The sequence below is a fragment of the Suricata suricatta genome, chromosome 10, assembly GCF_006229205.1.
Source record: "Suricata suricatta isolate VVHF042 chromosome 10, meerkat_22Aug2017_6uvM2_HiC, whole genome shotgun sequence".
Classification (NCBI taxonomy): Eukaryota; Metazoa; Chordata; class Mammalia; order Carnivora; family Herpestidae; genus Suricata; species Suricata suricatta.
In genome coordinates this window covers 111,701,109-111,720,231 of record NC_043709.1, presented here as the reverse complement: position 1 = coordinate 111,720,231, position 19,123 = coordinate 111,701,109, and the positions used below count along the sequence as shown (strand labels likewise).

The following is a 19,123-nucleotide window of genomic DNA, read 5'->3' as shown; positions in this document are numbered from 1 at the left end:
CCTGCATCCTACCTCTGTATTTTTTTTATAATGAAAATTTAAGTTTTTTTTTTTTTTTTTTTAGTAATAACGTGGGGCTTGAACTCACAACCCTGAGATCAAGATCCACCTGCTCTTCTAATTGAGCCAGGCAGGTGCCCCCCCACCTGTATATTTTTAAGCACAAATTTTTATTTTGGAGTATTTCCTAATCCTTGTTTAGGTATATTAAATGTATTTATAATATTATAAAAGTATATTAAATACTTGACTCCATCCCAAATAATTAACCTTATTTTCAGTTTTTATCTACATTTTTAATTAGGATTTCCCAGATTGCTTCATGAGTGCTTTATCTTAAACATCTGGTCAGTAATGCATAGTTTATGAAGCACTGTTAACATTCATGAGCTTATTTGGGTCTTACAAAGATTCTGTAAGAGATATATATCAAGAGGGGGTTCATTATCCTTACCTTAGAGATGAGGAAATAGCAATGCAGAAAAGGTTAAGAGGCTTGGTCAAGAACATTGGCTAGTAAAGTTAGTCTCAATCAGATACCATTTTCTCTGTCTTTTGATTAAAAACTGGCTGCCACAGTATATATCTACCATTTGTGATACTTAGCAAGGTACTTAGTTGGTATTCAAAAACTTATTAATTGATATTACTATTCATTTTACAATTCTAATGGAATAAATGCTGAAGAATAGTGTATAGGTTGTAGTGTATTTTGATGAGTACTTTGACGTAGGAAAGTATCAAATGAGTAATTGTAACTTTTTTTCCTCAGAATTGCTTATACATATCTGCTTATGATATTCTGTAGCCCTTTGTTGATACTATGTTTCTGTCCATTCTTACATAAACCTTATTTTATAGGTTCCTGGGTAACTTGATTTCCCAGAACCCACTCTGCATTTAAATCTCTTTGAGAAGAACTGTTTTTCTTACAATGCTGTCTAATATTTCTCAAGAAATATTTGTTGAATGAGGTAATGAGTAACTCTTACAGTGCTTTTTAAAGTAAGCATGGCTATGTATTTTACTTTCTTTATCTGTTTAATCCTAAATTGGCTGAAATGATATTTCACTTCTAATGGCAAACCTGATTTAATCTTTTGTTTTAAAATACTATCTCTAATGAATATGAAAACTTTAACAATTTAACTAGAGATATCTATGCTTTATGCGTGGCCTATCCTGAACCCCTTGGAGAAAGACTTTATACAGAAACTAAGATTTTTTTGGAAAATCACGTACGGCATTTGCACAAGGTAAGGAGCGATACATACATGATATAAATATGTTTGTAGCTGGGTAGTTATTTGACTAGTTTGCTGTTTTCCAGTGCAGAACTTATATCAGATTAAGGTTATTTGCTTTGTTTCCTAAATAACATTTTTCTGATTATATATATTTAAGATCTATGAGTTAAGCATTATGTTGTTAGATTCTCTAAAGATATCAAGTTTAGTTATTCAAGATTGTATATAATTAGTAATGGAAAGAGTGGGGTTTCAAATCAAGGTTTGCTCAACTTTAAAATTTGTTTCTATGTCCTTTGGATGGTGTTTAGTAGAACCAAGTTTTTACTTGCTCTTCCCATCTCTTGGCAAGTCTCTATTTTCAACCTTTTAGCTGTCTCTTCATGTCCTACATAAAGTCCTACATAAATTAAAAAGCCTGATAGAAGCTTTCCCTGTGACCAGTTATTTTGTTAATATGTCATATATAAGGGCAGCGTGACACATTTGATCTTTGTATGAACAAAGGATTTGCAGTGTTCGGGCTGTCAACTGAACTCTACCTTTTATTAGCTGTGTGACCATGGGCAACTCACTTAATCTACCTTATGGATTGAAATTTAAGTTTGTCTTTTCTCTTAAAGTTTATTTTGAGAGCGAGAGAGAGAGAGAGAGAGAAAGAGAGAGAAGGAGATTGAGAGCGACTCCCAAGCAGACATCAACTCGGAGCTCTTACATACCATGAGATCATGACCTGAGCTGATATCAGAGTCTTAACTGACTGAACCGCCTAGGTGCCCCATTTCTTTATCTTTAAAATGGAGAGAAAACAACACTATGTAATAATGTGTCTAACCTTGGGCATGCCTAGGTGCAGATATGTTTTAAAGTGGTGATAACCCCAGAGCATAATTGATCATGTGATGTTTCCCTTAAAACCTTTAAAGGTAAAGCTCTACGTTTTATTGTATATGGCAGACGCATTTTAGTGTTCTAATATGTGCATTTGTTAGTTGATAAAAAGCACTTTTAATAACATACTTTAAATTGTTCTTATAATGTTTAGTATGTTAAGTTAGTTTTAAAATTCTGCCATGGTAATCTAGTGAACTTTGGTTATACCTTGATTGTTACCTGTGTAAGACACAGATTTTGCAGATTTATATATTAGCATGGTTTTCATGTCTTTAAATGGTTATGTTGAAATACTTTTCAGACTTAGAAAAAAGTTGCAAAAATAATACAGAATTCATATATCCTTTTTACCAGTTTCTTAAGGTTAACATCTTGTACAGCAGTGGTACAATTATTAAAACTAGGAGGGGCGCCTGGGTGGCTCAGTTGTTTAAACATCTGACTCTTGGTTTTGGCTCAGGTCATGATTTCACCTTTTGCAGAATCGAGCCCTGCATGGGGCTATCAGCACAGAGCCTGCTTGGGATTCTCTCTCCCCCTCTCTCTGCCCCTCCCCCTGCCCCTCCCCTGCTGTCTCTCTCAGAATAAATAAATAAACTTTAAAAAACCTTGGAAATTAATATTGGTGTAGTTGTATTTAAAAATGATACTGTGAAATAATTTTAGGGAAGTTTAGATTACTTATATAATTGTGCACCATATGTTTTCTCGGATCCTGTGTCAAAAGAGACGTTGGCTGATTTATTGATGACAAAGTAAATTATTAACATAACCAACAGATTTGAAGCAGTTTCACTTGTGAGAAGAAAATTTGATTTATTGGGGGAGGGAACTTTTTAAGTTACTAAAGTATTGCATTGCCATTTTAGATAATTTAGAACATTCTGATAAGCAAAAACAGGAAAATCATCACACAAACATCACTTATACCTCCAGAATGAGCTACTGTGAATATTTTTATTATCTATACTTAAATACATTTATTTGGGCATATATTAGTATATATATAATTTGATATTTGTCTTTTGCATATTTTTGCTTTATTTTGTCTTATTTTTTATTAGAAAACTGAATCATATACACTTTATAATCTGCTTCTTGATTTTAATAATATTATAAGTCTCTTTCTTTGTCATTAAATGAACTTTTATGATCCTGGCAATGATTTTAAAGTTTTCGTTGTGTGGAGGTACTATGATTTGTTTAAATATTCTCATACTGCTGGACATATGGGTTATTTATAATATATATAATTTGTTTTTATAAGCAATGTTTCTGTGAATATTCTTGTAGCTAAATTATTTTTGTGCAGCTGAGTTTTTATAGTATAAATTTTAGACATAGAATTATTGAGTCTTAGGTCATGAACATTTTTTATTGTTTTGATGTTCAGTAACAAATTTTTGTCATATTTATTCAGCCAGCAGTGGCAGTCTCTAAGGGTGCTCTTTTCCCTAGCATTATTAATAGCAGTTGTTATTTTAAATTTATTTATTAATATTATAGGCAAAAAACTATTTGTAGGTTATTTCTGTTTCTTGAGCCTTAGTTATTAAAATCACAAGGTTAAAAGTGTAGCATTTCATCAGAGAATTAATTAGATGCAAATTGAGGTCGACTTGTTTAAAGTCATATGGACAGTTCATAAAAGAACTGAGATAAAAGAACCTAGGACCTTTTGAATATTAATTCTATGCATTTTTATTGTTACAAGAGGTTTCTTTTAAAAATTAGATGTCAAACTTAATGTTTGACTCTCATTTTTCAAAAAATAATAGATTTCTATTAAGTAAATGCAAAAAAGCTTATTTTGGGAATATAGAAAAGGTGTCAATTTTTATAGCCTTATTCACGTAAGTGAGTAATTCAGAGTGATAATATACTTATGTAACTAGCAGGATGACCCAAACTGAGGGATTTGAAGAAGCCCACAGATCCATGGCAGTAGACTTACATCCTATTTTAAACTGATCTTCATATAATATTCTAGCCCAAAGACAGCTTCTCACCATTACATTTTGTTCTTTCAGAGAACGAAACAGTTTACTCTTTAACATGGATGCTTTATTTTCGTATCTAAGACATTCCCCCCTCCCCGATCATTGCAGTGTTCTTAAAAGTAGTTAAATTAGGATGTAATTTGTATATGTAATTTATAATAGAACTATGTCATTTTAGAACATTAATTTTTGATACATTTCATAGCTTACAATTGAAAATGATTAGTGCTTTCAAGTTAAAATATATGTTTTCTTTATATAGAGAGTTCTGGAGTCTGAAGAGCAAGTACTTGTTATGTATCATAGGTATTGGGAGGAGTATAGCAAAGGCGCAGACTATATGGACTGCTTATATAGGTAAGTATGCTTTGAACTCGTGACAATCTAAACAGTATTGCCTGCATTCAGTAATTGAGGGAGTTTTGGTTTTTGAACTACCTGTTACCCATGGAAATGAACAGAACTAAAATGTTCCCTGCTGTATGGACTGTGTCTGCTATGGGGAAGGTGCAGGATGGGTCACCAAGGGATTTGGGAGCCAGGCGGTGTGTGGAAAGTTATTCTCTGAAAACTAAAACTGTATTTAATTCCGTCATTCTGTGTGCTAAATCTTGACAAGAGTTCCAAAGTGGAACTTCAGCTTGGATGAAGCTTAGCAGAGTAAGTCCAAGCCCATGTTCCCTGCCAGGATGCTCTTTTTGGACTCCAGGGTTCAGTATTGATGATTCATGGAAACACTTCTCTGTCAAAGCACTCAGCAGTTTTTCTCTTGAAGTTCTAAACTCTCCTTTAGGCATATTGAATTACCTACAGTGTGGTAATGCCCTATGATCTCTCACATTTTTCTTTCTTTATGCTGTATGTACCTGGATTGCTTTTCTTCCTTTCTTTGAATGACTAATTTTTTTTTAATGTTTGTTTGTTTTTGAGAGAGAGACTATGAGCAGGGGAGGGACAGAGAGAGATGGAGACATAGAATCTTAAGCAGGCTCCAAGCTCTGAGCTGTGAGCACATAGCCTGATGCGGGGCTCAAACTCACAAACCGCGAGATTATGACCTGAACTGAAGGTGGACACTTCATCAGCTGAACCACCCAGCGCCCCTCTGAACAAGAAATTATTTCCACATTCCCCTCTCTGAACTTCCCTCCTCCTTTCTCTACCTCGTCTCCTGCGTAGATCTTTGGTGTTAACTGTCATCCCTGCATGTTACTGTGGTACTCCCCACTGATCTACTCTAACCTATTCACGTAGACAGTGAAAATAACTTTTGGGGGACATGTGGCGGAGACCTATTGAAGAATGGTGGATAAATAAGGAATAGTGGCATTAAGCCAACTGGGATTTTTGCCCTTGGAATGAGGGTGTCTGCTCTTAAAATCTTGTGGCCTCTGATAAGGCAGTGATAATTTTGGCATCTGCATTGTGGCATGGGCTGAGGTGGTCCTCTGCCTCAGTTTCTCATTGGAGAGAAACCGAGGAGTGAAGCTGATTCTCCAAACATCATCAGTACAGTTACACTATGCATTGCTGGAGTACCACACTGAGGCCAGGGCTGGGTTCTCTGGCGTGTTTGTCCTTTGTCACTGGTTCACGTTCCTGTAGGTTTTTGTAACAACACTGGTGTTTACTTACTGTGAGTTGCTTCTGTCAGGAACTGGAGCTTATTTCAATAGCCATTAGCTTTTATTTCTTCTTAGAAGAGCCAAGTGTAATAAAATCAGAAGCCAGCAATTGCTGACAAGCACAAGATTTCCTGTGGTTTGGCATTTATAAAACAGTGTTTGCCATACATTAAACACTCTGACATTTCATCAGGTTTTTTTCCCCTCACCCCGCAAAGTGAGATAGTCATAAATAGAATTCTCAAGGAGAATTCTTAAAATTAGGAGGACTACAGGAATTTTGAGGGTAAAAGTGAGAGCACATGCATGCTTTGCCATTGCTGAGAAGCTTGGACCACTGGTATATAGGTAACATGAGACGAGTATTTAAGACTGTGCGCCGGTGCAGTATGATGTGTGCAGTGGGACCTCCTGAACTGAGACGTTTTAGTAGATCTAAGTTGGTTTTCTATTTGTTTCTTAGAGTTCCAGGTTCTCCTATATCTGCATTCTCTGTTTACCAAATTAATTAATTTGGTACTATTTAAATTAATGGTAATATTAATAATAAATTGGTAATTTTAGTGAGCTTTTGTTCAATATATATTATATATACACAAATGTGTGTTTGTATAAACCATATGAGGTAGTTTGTGTCTCCAAATTTGCATCTGAAGAGACTAGGCTCATGGAGGTTAAATGACTTTGTTCAGGGTTATTCAGCTGAAAAAAATTAGTGCTAATACAAACCTAGATCAAATTAAACCCATTCAACTTCTTCATTCTACCTTAGTCTCATCCTACCTAAATCCACTCTTTTAGTCACTTAGGTAGATTTTATTCTCATCTCTTATCTTAGTTTGCATTTTTCCAGGATGATCTCAATTACTTCTGGTTTTAGCTACAACCTATATATTGCTAGCCACCAAGATATTTGTGTATCCCAGGTGGTTTAAACGTTTCAGAGGAGTATTTTTACCGAACCTGCCTGTACCTCCAGGTTATTCCATAGTACACTGTACAATTGCAGATTGCAAATCGTTTGTTTTCCTACTTATTTTAATAAGGACATTATATTTGTTTTTCAGGTATCTCAACACCCAATTTATTAAAAAGAATAAATTGACAGAAGCTGACCTTCAGTATGGGTACGGTGGTGTAGATATGAATGAACCACTTATGGAAATAGGAGAGGTAGGAAATTCTTTAAATGACTGTCAAGCATAAGAGTGTTTTTATATATATTGAGGTAATTTCATTCACTGTCCTTTTTTCAGAGATACTGTGTAGACTACCTTAAAATGATTGAGATTTTTTTAAAAAGTTTATTTAGTTTTGAGAGAGAGAACAAGCAAGGGAGGGGCAGAAATAGAGGAAAAGGGAATCCAGAAGCTCTCACAGCAGGCTCTGTGCTGTCAGTGCTGAGTTTGACATGGGGCTCGAACCCATGAACCATGAGATCGCAACTTGAGCAGACCTCAAGAGTTGGTTGCTTAACTGACTGAGCCACTCAGGCACCCCCAAAATTCTTGAGTTTTAAAATATCCTAAATGTTTCCTAAAATCTTCATATAGTTGAGAACAGAGAGGTGTGATTAGTATTATTTTAATAATTAATGATAGATGAATAAATGACAGGGTTAATAGTTCCACTATGTGAAAAAACGCTCATAAAATATATTTTTAAAATCTTGAGACTCTTGTAGTTAAAGTGCAAAGGTCATGGACTTGAGAGGAAATACAGATTTATGGATCCAAGAAATTTATTTTTTTAAGTTTATTTATTTTGAGAGAGAGGGAGTGCATGCATGTGCCTGCACGAGCGGCAGAAGGGCAAAGAGAGAGGGGAGAGAGAGAATATTTAGCAGGCTCCACACTCACACAGAGCCTCATGTGGGGCTTGATCGTACAGCCCTGGAATCATGACCTATACCCATAGCAAGAGTACAGACGTTCAACCAGCTGAGCTACCCAGGTGCCTCATAACAAATTTATTTTAACTTTAAAAAGTAATTAAAGAAATTAAGACTGAAACATTGCATTGTGCAGGTCAATTAATTCCTTCAGAATTTTGAGGTACAGTGCAAATTTAAATGTGGGAAATTTCATAAAGCATACCTGCACTGTGAGAGAAATACTCTAGTACAGTGTTGGTTTATTTTATGTAATACATATTTGTTGAGTAACCAGACGCTGGGGATACAATGATGAACAGACAGAAGGTCCATGTCCTCAGGGGGAAGCAGTACCAAATAAGTACAGAAATTAATGTTAAATTGTGATGGATGTTAATGAAAGAAATAAACAGCTAAGGTGCAGCATGAGGAGAAATTTTATTAGAATAGTCATTTTAGAAAGAAATCTGTCATTGTCTCTCAGACTTTAAAATGTTCAATATTTGTTAATTAGGTAATCCCATGTCTAGTAATCTATACTGTGAAAATGATAAATATGGAAAAAAGTTTAAATGTTTAGAAGTATTCTTTACAATCATTGTTAATAAGGGTGACTAGTGGGTAGACAATTTAAATGTTTAATATCCAGTAGTAAAAAAAACATACAAAGAAGAATATGTATAGTATGATTTTGTTAGAAAGGCAAAGAGATGAATTAGTAATAGAAAATAGTTCATAGAAACTTTAATAAAGGGGAAATATTTTATGAAAAAATGTGGACACATTGTATGTTTAATAGGAATAAAACTGCAGGGGAAAAAGGATGGATAGCAATGGATTAGTTGGAAATACCAAAATCTTAACAGTAGTTGTTTTAGTTAGTAGGATTATACATGAATATTTTCATGATGATCCCTTATCACCAACATTGTCAAGCTCACTCCTCCCAGAGGAAATCACCATAAACCATTTGGTTTATGTCTTTCCTGAAATTTACTTGCACATTTGCATGTAAGTATTTATACATATACATGTAACAGTTTAGTTTTGTATTTTAAACATGAATGGAATCATATGATATATACTGAAATGATGTCATACCATATGTGTTGCAACTTGTATTTCTTGCCTGTTTTTTTTTTTTTTTTTTTGGTTAATGTGTCTAGGAGTTCTTTTCATATAAGTTTATTTTTGTGAGAGCTCAATATTCTATAATAGGGATATAGAATAATTTATTTTTCACTTATTAAGCTATTCTCCTTAGTTTACAGTTCTTGTTGCAAATACTGCTCTGAATATCATTGTTCATTTATCAAATATTTTTTAAACCCCTCTAGGTGCAAGACACTTTTCTGTATGCTAGGAATGCAGTAGTAAACAAAGTAGACACAAACCTCACACTCAGAGAATTGGCATTTTTGTATATATCTCTTTGTACATGAACAGAAATTATCATAGAGTGGGTACCTGGAAGTCAAAGCATCCTGAATTTTGATAGCCTCACCAGCTTGCTTTCAAAAGACATAGTTTTCTCTCCCAACACAGCTATATGATCCCATTTTCTTTTGTATCACCTTCTTTTTTTTCCTGTTGGTGCTATTTAAAAAGGCAAAAATAAGGGAAAACTTGAAGAATGTTCCTTTTGGGAAGGCAAATGCTTTTACTTATTTGAAATGGAATTACCAATTGATCAGAATAAAGTTACCCCAGGGAAACAGAATAGAGAAGCTAAACCCAGACCAATGGCTGTATAGATGCAATTAAGTTGGAAACAGGAGAGCAATCAATTTTTGATACTGGAATAATTTGGACTCTCTATGGGAAAAATATATTGGAATTTAAATATGGAAGGCAAAACATAAAAGCTTTTAGAAGGCAATATAAGAGCACACATATCCCTGACATTAGGGTAGAGAAGTTTTTAAAAGACACGAAAAATACAAACAATAAAGGAAAAGATTGATAAAATTGAGACACTAAAATATAATGTATTTTTTAAAAATTTTACATTTATTTATTTATTTTGAGAGAGACAGAGTCAGCATGAGTAGGGGAGGGACAGAGAGACAAGGAGACAGAATCCCAAGCAGGCTCCACACTGTCAACACAGAGCCTGACATGGGGCTCAAACCACAAAACTGAGATCATGACCTGAGCTGAAATCGAGTCAGACACTTAACTGATAGAGCCATCCAGGTGCCCCAAAATATAATGTATTTTTACTAAGCACACTAAAGGAACTCAAAAGTTAAATCACAAAACTATGACAAACTGCTGTATATAAAACTCTCAAGGGATTAACTTCTACAGTATTTAAGAACTGCTAGTTTTTAATAAGAACAAGGTAAATATTAATGGAATAATGGGCAAAAGAGATAAATGGGCATTTCAGAGAAAAAAACTAAGACATACAATAAAAATATAAAAAGATGCCCAGCCTCACTCAAGAAGATGCCAATTAAAACCACAAGGAGTTAGGGGTGCCTGAGTGGCTCAGTAAGTTAAGCGTTAGGTCACGATCTCACGGTTTGTGGGATTGAGCCCCATGTTGGGCTCTGTTCTGACAACTCAGAGCCTGGAGCCTGCTTTGGATTCTATGTCTCCCTCTCTTTCTGTCTCTCCCCTGTTTGTGCTGTGTCTCTCGCTCTCTCTCAAAAATAAGTAAATGTAAAAAAAAAAAAACAAAAAAACAAACCCAAACTACAAGGAGTTACCAAAACAATCTATAGGTTCACTGTAATCCCTATCAAAATATCAATAACACTTTTCACTAATAATCCTAAAATTTGTATGGAGCCACAAAAAACCTCGAATAGCCAAAGCAATCTTGAGAAAGAACGAAACTGACTGTATCACAATTCCAGATTTCAAACTTTATTGCAAAGCTGTAGTAATCAAAACAGTGTGGTTCTGACAGAGAAATACACATAGATCAATGGAATAGGATAAAAAGCCCATGCATACAAACCCACACTTCTGCGGTCAGTTAATCTGTGACGGACGAGACGAATATACATGCAGTGGAGAAAAGAGTCTCTTCAGTATATGGTGTTGTAAAAACTGGACAGCTACGTGCAGATGCATGAAAACAGCCACTTTCTTACACCACACACAAAAATAAACTCAAAATGAGTTAAATATCTAAACGTGAGACCTGAAACCATAAAATTTATAAGAGAAAACACAGGCATTAACCTCTTGGACAGCAACCTTAGCGGCATATTTGTGGATGTTTCCTTCAGGCAGGGGACACAAAGGCAATATACACTATCAGGACTACACCAAAATGAAAATCTTTTGCACAGCAAAGGAGACCATCAGCAAAACAAACAGCCAACCTAGTGAATGGGAGAAAATATTTGCAAATTAAATATCTAATAAGGGTTAATATCCAGAATACATAAAGAATCTAATACATCTCAGCACCAAAAACACCAATTTAATTAAAAAATGGACAGAGGACCCGAAAAGATCTTTTTCCAAAGAATACTTACAAATGGCCAACAGCCACGTGAAGAGATTCTCAAATCACTAATCATTAGGGAGATGAAAAAAATCAAAACCACAATGAGTTATCACCTCACACCAGTCAGAATGGTTAGTATCAAAAAGACAAGATAGAGTGAATGTTGGTGAGGATGTAGAGAAAAGGGAATTCCCAAGCACTGTTGGTGGGAATGTAAGTTGGTGCAACCACTGCAGAAAACAGAATGGATATTCCTCAAAAAATTAAAAACAGAAATATGATCCAGTAATTCCACTACTGGGTATTTACCCAAAGAAAACAAAAACACAGATTCAGAAAGATATATGCACCCCTATGTATATGTGGGATTATTTACAATAGTCTAATTATGGAAGTAACCCTAGTGCTCCACCAATATAGATGAATGGTTAAGGATGAATTGGGGTGTGTGTGTGTGTGTGTGTGTGTGTGTGTGTGTGTGTGTGTGTGTACTACTCAGCCATAAAAAAGAATGAAATCTTGTCGTTTGCAACAACATGGATGGATCTAGAGGGTATCAAGCTAAATGAAATAAGACAGACAAAGAAAAATACTAAATTATTTCACTCATAAGTGGAATTTGAGAAACAAAACAAACGAGGGAAGAAAAAAAGAAGCCAGGAAACAGACTCCTAACTACAGAGAACAAACTGGTTACCAGAGAGGTAGGGGATGGATGAAATAGGTGAAGGAGATTAAGAGTACACTTACTTTGAGTACTGAATAATGTATAGAATTGTTGAATCACTGGAGTGTACACCTGAAACTAATCTAACACTGTTGACTATACTGGATTTAAGATTAAAAATATATATTATGGGGACATGTAGACATTTGGTAGAACTATAAAGCAAGGGAATGATTTAACACAAAATTCAGGGTTGTTGTAAGCTTTGAGCGGAACGAAGGAGGACATTTGGAGCAGCGGGAATGTGGAGGTTGTGTTTCTTACACTGGGTGGCTGGGTGGTGACTCCAGGAATGTTTTATTTTATTATTCTTTTAATTGACCTTCTCTTTATGTTTATATGAGAGGTTTTATAATTTTAAAAATCCCAGCAAGCAAATCATTTTAACATAATTCCTTTATTTCAGTTAGTCTTAGCCTTCCCATAATACAGGGCATTTAACATTTAATAAATTATATTCAGTAAAAATCAGATCAGTTATTTTTTTAAGATTTTCAGTTAATGATAAAACCTTAATCCTGTTTGTTGTACAAGTCTAATGTGATAGTCATTTTCATTTTAAATTAGAAATTTAGGGGCGCCTGGGCGCCTCAGTTGGTTAAGCACCAAAGTCTTGATTTCGGCTGAGGTCATGTTCGTGTGGTTGTGGCATGGAGACCTGCCTCTGGCTCCTTGCTGAGCCTGGGCCTGCTTCGGGTTCTTTCTCCCTCTTCCTGTGCCCCTCCCCTGCTTGCCCTTTCATGTATGTTCTTTCCAAAAAATAAAAATAAATAAATTAGAAATTTATTTTTTATGTATAGTCAATTTTCATTTGAATTTTGAAATATTGGTTATAAATACTTGAAAGAGTACTTTTACTTTGAAAAGTCTTTTAACATTTTAACAAATGTTAAAAAGTAATTCAGCCTTGATAATTTTTATTTTTCCTGGCAGCTAGCATTGGATATGTGGAGGAAGTTGATGGTTGAACCACTTCAGACCATCCTTATACGAATGCTGCTCCGAGAAATAAAAAAGTGAGTACTGATGTTTTTTTCTTGAGTCAGTTCTAATTTGCTGTTTGAAATGGTTTCAAATAGTGTATGGTTGCATGGGTGTTGACTAGACATAGGCCATGTTTTACCTAAATGAGCCTCATTTTCCATCTAAACGGCAGTTTTAAATTGTTTTATATATTTTTTAGCAGGTCTTTGGTCTTTCGTCCAATATACTTAATAAATCAATCAATCCCTGAAGGAAGGACCTGTCATTTGTTGTTGCAAGCCTGGTACCCTCCTGGATTTTCCAGGGCAGTGCTGATTGTTTCAACATGTTCTCTCAGTTTAAATCCTGATGAGGGTAACATGCCTATTTAAGAAAACAGATTTTTCTAAGTAGTTGGTTCCCTTTTAGCCCCAGTGTTAAATCAGTAACTTTCCTACTAATGTGAGGTATGGGAAAATGGCTTCCCACTCTACTCAGGACCCAGAGTTTTGGACTCCACATAATTGCTATGTGAATAGAATTGAAGTCAAAATAAGTTTACCTGTGGAGTCCAGAATAGAACATCCTTGCATCTATTCTGGCCTAAAATGTTCTTATTAGACTTCAGCTTTGGGGAAGCTGTATCTGATAAGTATCAGTTTATTGGAACTGGTGTTATAGGAATGATCTAGACCAGTGAATTGCAGCTGCGATGATAATGGCTACTCCATTTGAAAAAGCTCTCTTTAGGAATACCCAAGTATGGACTTTTTCACTTGAGGGGGAACAAAAAGGAAAGCATTGTTCTTTCTGTGGGCTTCTAGTAGGAAATAAGGGGCTTAAGAACAAAAAACTAAAGAGAAACAAAAAGCCACAAAAGAGGGTAATGGAATAATTTAAAATTTAATATTAATGCTCAGTAGAAAGTAGATGTTAGCAGTTAGTAACTTGGTTTTAAAAACCTGTCACTCACCCTTTTAATGACTCCATTTTTTCCAAAGATAGCGAGGAGAGAGAAGGCAATACTAAAGCAGTAGGGTGGAACAATTCTTTATCTCTTTTCTCTACTAAACTATAATTAACTAAAAGAATACTCCCAACAATATTTATAGGTTCTAATGTAATTTACTTTGCTATGAAATAATTTTTTTCTTGACTTGGAATTCAGTTATTTTACATTGAAAGTTTATTGAAAATATTGTTAAATTTTCTAAAGGTAGTTTTTTAAAATGTCTTTTATTTTAATCTTTTAAATTTTTTTAATGTTTATTTTTTTGAGAGAGAGAGACATAGAGCACGAGTGGGGGAGGGGCAGAGAGAGAGAAGGAGACACAGAATCTGAAGCAAGTTGCAGGCTCTGTGCTGACAGCGCAGAGCCTGATGCGGGGCTTGAACTCATGAACCGTGAGATCATGACCAGAGCCGAAGTCAGACGCTTAACCAACTGAGCCACCTAGGCGCCACTGAAATGTCTCTTTTATTTTATTTTATTTATTTATTTAAAAAAATTTTTTTTAATGTTTTATTTATTTTTGATACAGAGAGAGACAGAGCATGAGAGGGGGAGAGGCAGAGAGAGAGGGAGACACAGAACTGAAAGCAGGCTCTAGGCTCTGAGCTACCTGTCAGCACACAGCCTGACGTGGGGCTCGGACCCACGAACGTAAGATCTGACCTGAGCCGAAGCCGGAGGCTTAACTGACTGAGCCACCAAGGCGCCCCTGAAATGTCTCTTTTAATGTTTGTCCCAACCTAGTAAATTTTCTTAAGTGTGATCATTAGCTTGTTAAAAATGAATTTGATGAAAAGTTAAAGAAAATCTAACTGTATAAGAAAAATAATGCAAGTATAGGATATTCTGGAAAATATGCATGGATTAGATATTTTAGGCCAACTGGTCTTAGTTTTGTTGTTAAAATCAGCTTACATTAGAGTATTATTTGACATGCCCTACTTAACATATCATTTATTTTTCATGTATACTCTATTAGGTAAGGTGTTTTTCACCTTTCACAGCTAAGAAAGCTAAGGCTTAATAATCATAACAATAATGGGGCATCTGGGTGGCTCAGTTGGTTGGGCGTCTGACTTGGGCATCTGACTTGTGTTTTTGGCTCAGGTCATAAGCCCAGAGTCATGGGATCAAGCCCTACGTCAGGCTCTGTGGTAAGCATGGAGGCTGTTTAGGATTCTCTCTCTCTCTGTCTCTCTCTCTCTCTCTGTCTGTCTCTTTCTCTCTCTCTCTCTCTCTCTCTCTCTCTCTCTCTCTCCCTCTCTGCTCCTCTCCCCTGCTCGCTCTCTCTCGCTCTCTATAATAATAAATAATAAATTAGTAAATAATAATAATAAATATGGGAGCTATGTGTCAGCAGCAGCAATAATAACCAAACATGGAAGCTCTGTGCCAAGAGGTGTTCTGGAAGCTTTACTGGCATTATCCATTAATCCTCACAACCTGGGATGTTGGTACCACTTCCATTACTGTTTTACAAGCAAAGACATCAGTGGTGGCATTCCAAGAACACTAATTTGACTCTAGCCCCTATCTTCTTTTTTTTCTCTTCAGCCCCCATCTCCAACTTACCAACTATAAATCCATTATGCCCGTCTTTTTAATTCACAGAACATTTCTTTTATTCACAGTTCCAGTATTTTAGCTTTTATATACATTTTAGTTTTACAGTGCTTTGACTATTCTAGTGTTTTCAATAAACAGTACTTTGTGTGATCTGTTTTATTTATAAGTAAATAAATTGAACGTTCAATAAAAACAAATGACTATTAAATTTGATATAGCAAGGAAAGAGAGTCATGCCTAGAAGCTTCCAATTTGGATCTTTCCACTATGTTGCTTTTGTATCTATTTACCCGTTGTTGTTTGAAATTATATGGCCAGATATCATAACTTCTGTTACATGGACAAGTGGCTGTGTTAAGTATTCCCCATTGATAACCTTGTCTGAAACGTGTAACAGGTTGTGAAGGTGAATATTATCATAGTCTCATTTTACAAGTGGGGAAAATGAGGCTTGCTAGGGTAATCAGCTTACTGAGGTCACATAACTAGTACATGACAGAATGAGAATTAGGATTTAAGTCACTCTGGTCCTTTATGTATTCTTATATAGTACATATTCTTAGGAACAGTTTGTTCAAGTTGCACCCCCTGGCCATTGCTGCTCAGAGAGAGGTATTTTATCATATGTACCTACAACCTCTTTTTAGAAAGAGCTCCACTAAACTTAGAGTAAGTTTAGCAGAGCATATTACAAGTTTTATTTCCTATCAACTTATTCACAGTTTCCTTTCCTGAATTCACCCCTGGGTTCCTAGATATTTTCTACAAGTGTCTAAAGAACATTACTGTGAGCTAGTGTTTTCTCAAATCTGGCCACTGTAAAGCTTACACAAGTATTGTCATTCTACAAAATATTATAAAATATGTTGATTGTACACAATTAAAAATGTATACAAAGTTAACAAAAATTAAAAGGCCATCACTTTTCCCCTAATACCTTCAGTACTGTTATTTAAAGCAAATCACTATTAAGGATTTAATGTATTTTCTGAAAAAAAATTCTCTATGCATTTAAGATTATATGTGTGTACATTTGTTTATATGGATGTGCATATATAAATATCTACATACATATAAATACACTGTATACTATTACACACACATACATATGTACACACATTTGGGGAGTTTACGTAAGTATTGCAAATACTATATACCTAGTAATATATTCTTAAAAATTAGCACTAATAGATTGGTGGTTGGTTTGAGACTATAAGTATGAGGGGATTGCTTTATGGTTATACAGTAGTTACATATCTTGGATATGGTAGTAGTAACATGAATCTAGGTATGTGATAACATTGCATAGAATTACATAAATACAAATGTACACAAATGATTATGTGTAAAAGCTGGCAAAATCTGAATTAAGGTCTATGGGTTGTATGAATGTTGATTTCCTGGTCTTGACATTGTACCATAGTTATGTAAGATGTTACTATTGGAGAAAATATGGTGAACATATCTAGGACCCCTCCTGCACCTTCCTGTAAAACTATAATTATTTCAAAATTTAGAAAAATTTTTTTAGGTTTAAATGGCACATAACATGTGAATATCCCTGTTTTCTTCCTTTTAGTTGTAACTTTCTTCATAAGTAACTACTGAGAATAGTTTGACTGTACTTAAATATTTGTTTATTTAAGTACAGTGGTTATATTTATTTATTTTTTTGTGGAATCTTTATATTCCTTTAGGAAGATGATGAAAGCTTTAGACCCTCCCCACATAAAAATACTCAATATGCATATGCACACAAAACTTTACATACTTTTTGGAAGGTTTATGGATTCCTCAGATCAGAATTGCTGCCTTAGCATTTACATGGCAGACTTCTTTTTCCCCAAGAGAATCATTTGGCCAATTGCAGTCTGAAGTAAAGCTTTATGCTTAATGTTTGTTGAATTGGAAAACTTTTTATTTATTCTGAAATTATACGTCAGCAAAACAATAATGACTTTAGCATCCTTTTTCTGTTGCATAGTCGTAAACAAAGGCAAGAGTTTAAGTGACAAATGGGAAAAAATGTTTGACTTTATAGCTCCTTTTTAAAAAAAAAGTTTACTTATTTTGAGAGAGAGAGAGAGAGAGAGAACATGAGTAAGGAGGGGGCAGAGAAAGAGGGAGAGAGAGAATCCCAAGCAGGGTCTGTGCTGCCTGAGCTTGGGCGTGGTCTAACAAACTGAGATCATGACCTGAGCACCAAAACCAAGAGTTGGAGGCTTAATCGACTGAGTCACCAATGCACCCTGCTCCTTTTTTTTTTTTTTTTAAATTCTTCCTACTTTCTGTTCCGACATCATACCTCTGTTTTCCTACAAGTATGGCTCCATATCAGGGCTCTTTTCTGTTCCATTTATTTGTCTATTCTTGGCCCATACCTCACTGTGTTCATTATTACAGCATAAATCTTGATATCTGGTAAGATAGACTTGCCCTCCATAAGCCAGAAATGTTCTTGCTCTTTACTTTTTCATAAGGCTTTACTTTTTTTATGCTGATCCTGGTCATCTTTTTTAAAGGTGATTATAAGTTGCCTAGAATAAATGTTTTGTATGATTGAAATGGAACTGAATATATAAGTTCATATGGAGGGAATTTACATCTTTATTAAATCTTCCTATGCATGAAAATAGCTGCTATTTTTAATGCCTTCTTTAATGTCTCCTAAGTTTCTATAACTATATCTATAAAGATTCTTCACTCCCTTTGATTTATTTCCAAATGCTTGTTATTTTCTGATACTATTAGAAAAACTTTGTTCTGTATAATTATCCATTGTATTTGTTTTCTGTATTTGTTTTAACATATTGAAATACAACACTCTTAATATATAAATCTTAACATTTAGCCACCTTGTTAAATCCTGTCATTCCTAGTTTTTTCTCCCCCAAAAAGGTCATTTCTAATATTTTGTGGAATATTTAGTTCATGATTATTTAAAGTCATTACTGATCAATATATACTTATTAAATATTATTTTGTTCATTTTTTTTGTAGTTCTTTTCTTTTCTCACTCTCTTCCCTTGTGGTTTCATGGCTTGCTTTAGTGTTATACTTGGATTCTGTCCTCTTTAATTTTTGTGTATCTACTATAGGTGTTTGATTTGTGGTTACCAGTGGGTTCATATATATCTTATATGTATAGCAGGCTGTGTTTAAGTTGATGGTTGCTCAATTTTGAATACATTCTGAAATCATTAAATTTCTGCTCCCTCCCTCCATATTTTACTTATATGATAGCATATTTTACATCTTTTACATTTATCGCTTGGGACGCATGGGTGGCTCAGTTGGTTAAGCCGCCAACTTTGGCTCAGGTCATGATCTCACGGTTCATGAGTCCCACTCAGAGCCTAGAGCCTGCTTCAGATTCTGTGTCTCCCTCTCTCTCTGCCCCTCCCCCACTCATGCTCTGTCTCTCTGTCTCTCAAAAATAAAATAAATGTTAAAAAAATTTTTTAAATTTATCTCTTGACTGATTTTTGTTGATATAATACTTTTGTATTTTAACCTCCATACTGGTTTTATAAGTAATCAATCTAATATATTAACTCTATGTTTGTTTTTACTTGTGAAATTAATTACCTTTTATTATTTTCTTTCCACTTAATGAACTCTCTTTAAACATTTCTTCAAGGCCGGGTTAAGTGGTGATAAACTCCTTTAACTTCTATTTGTCTAGGAATCTCTTTATCTCTCCTTAAATTCTGAATGATAATCTTGTTAGGTATTCTTGGTTTTAGGTTT

General features: G+C 34.8%; 1 protein-coding gene across 7 annotated transcripts in view; it reads left to right on the top strand.

Annotated features, from left to right (window-relative positions):
- Positions 1-19,123, top strand: part of CUL2 (cullin 2) — a 96,591-nt gene that overhangs the window by 37,566 nt on the left and 39,902 nt on the right. For all 7 annotated transcript variants that reach the window (XM_029954145.1, XM_029954143.1, XM_029954144.1 and 4 more), the window contains 4 exons: positions 1,154-1,256; positions 4,404-4,498; positions 6,834-6,939; positions 12,766-12,848. In XM_029954145.1, coding sequence (XP_029810005.1) covers positions 1,154-1,256; positions 4,404-4,498; positions 6,834-6,939; positions 12,766-12,848 — 387 coding nt within the window. The remainder of the gene's footprint in view (positions 1-1,153; positions 1,257-4,403; positions 4,499-6,833; positions 6,940-12,765; positions 12,849-19,123) is intronic.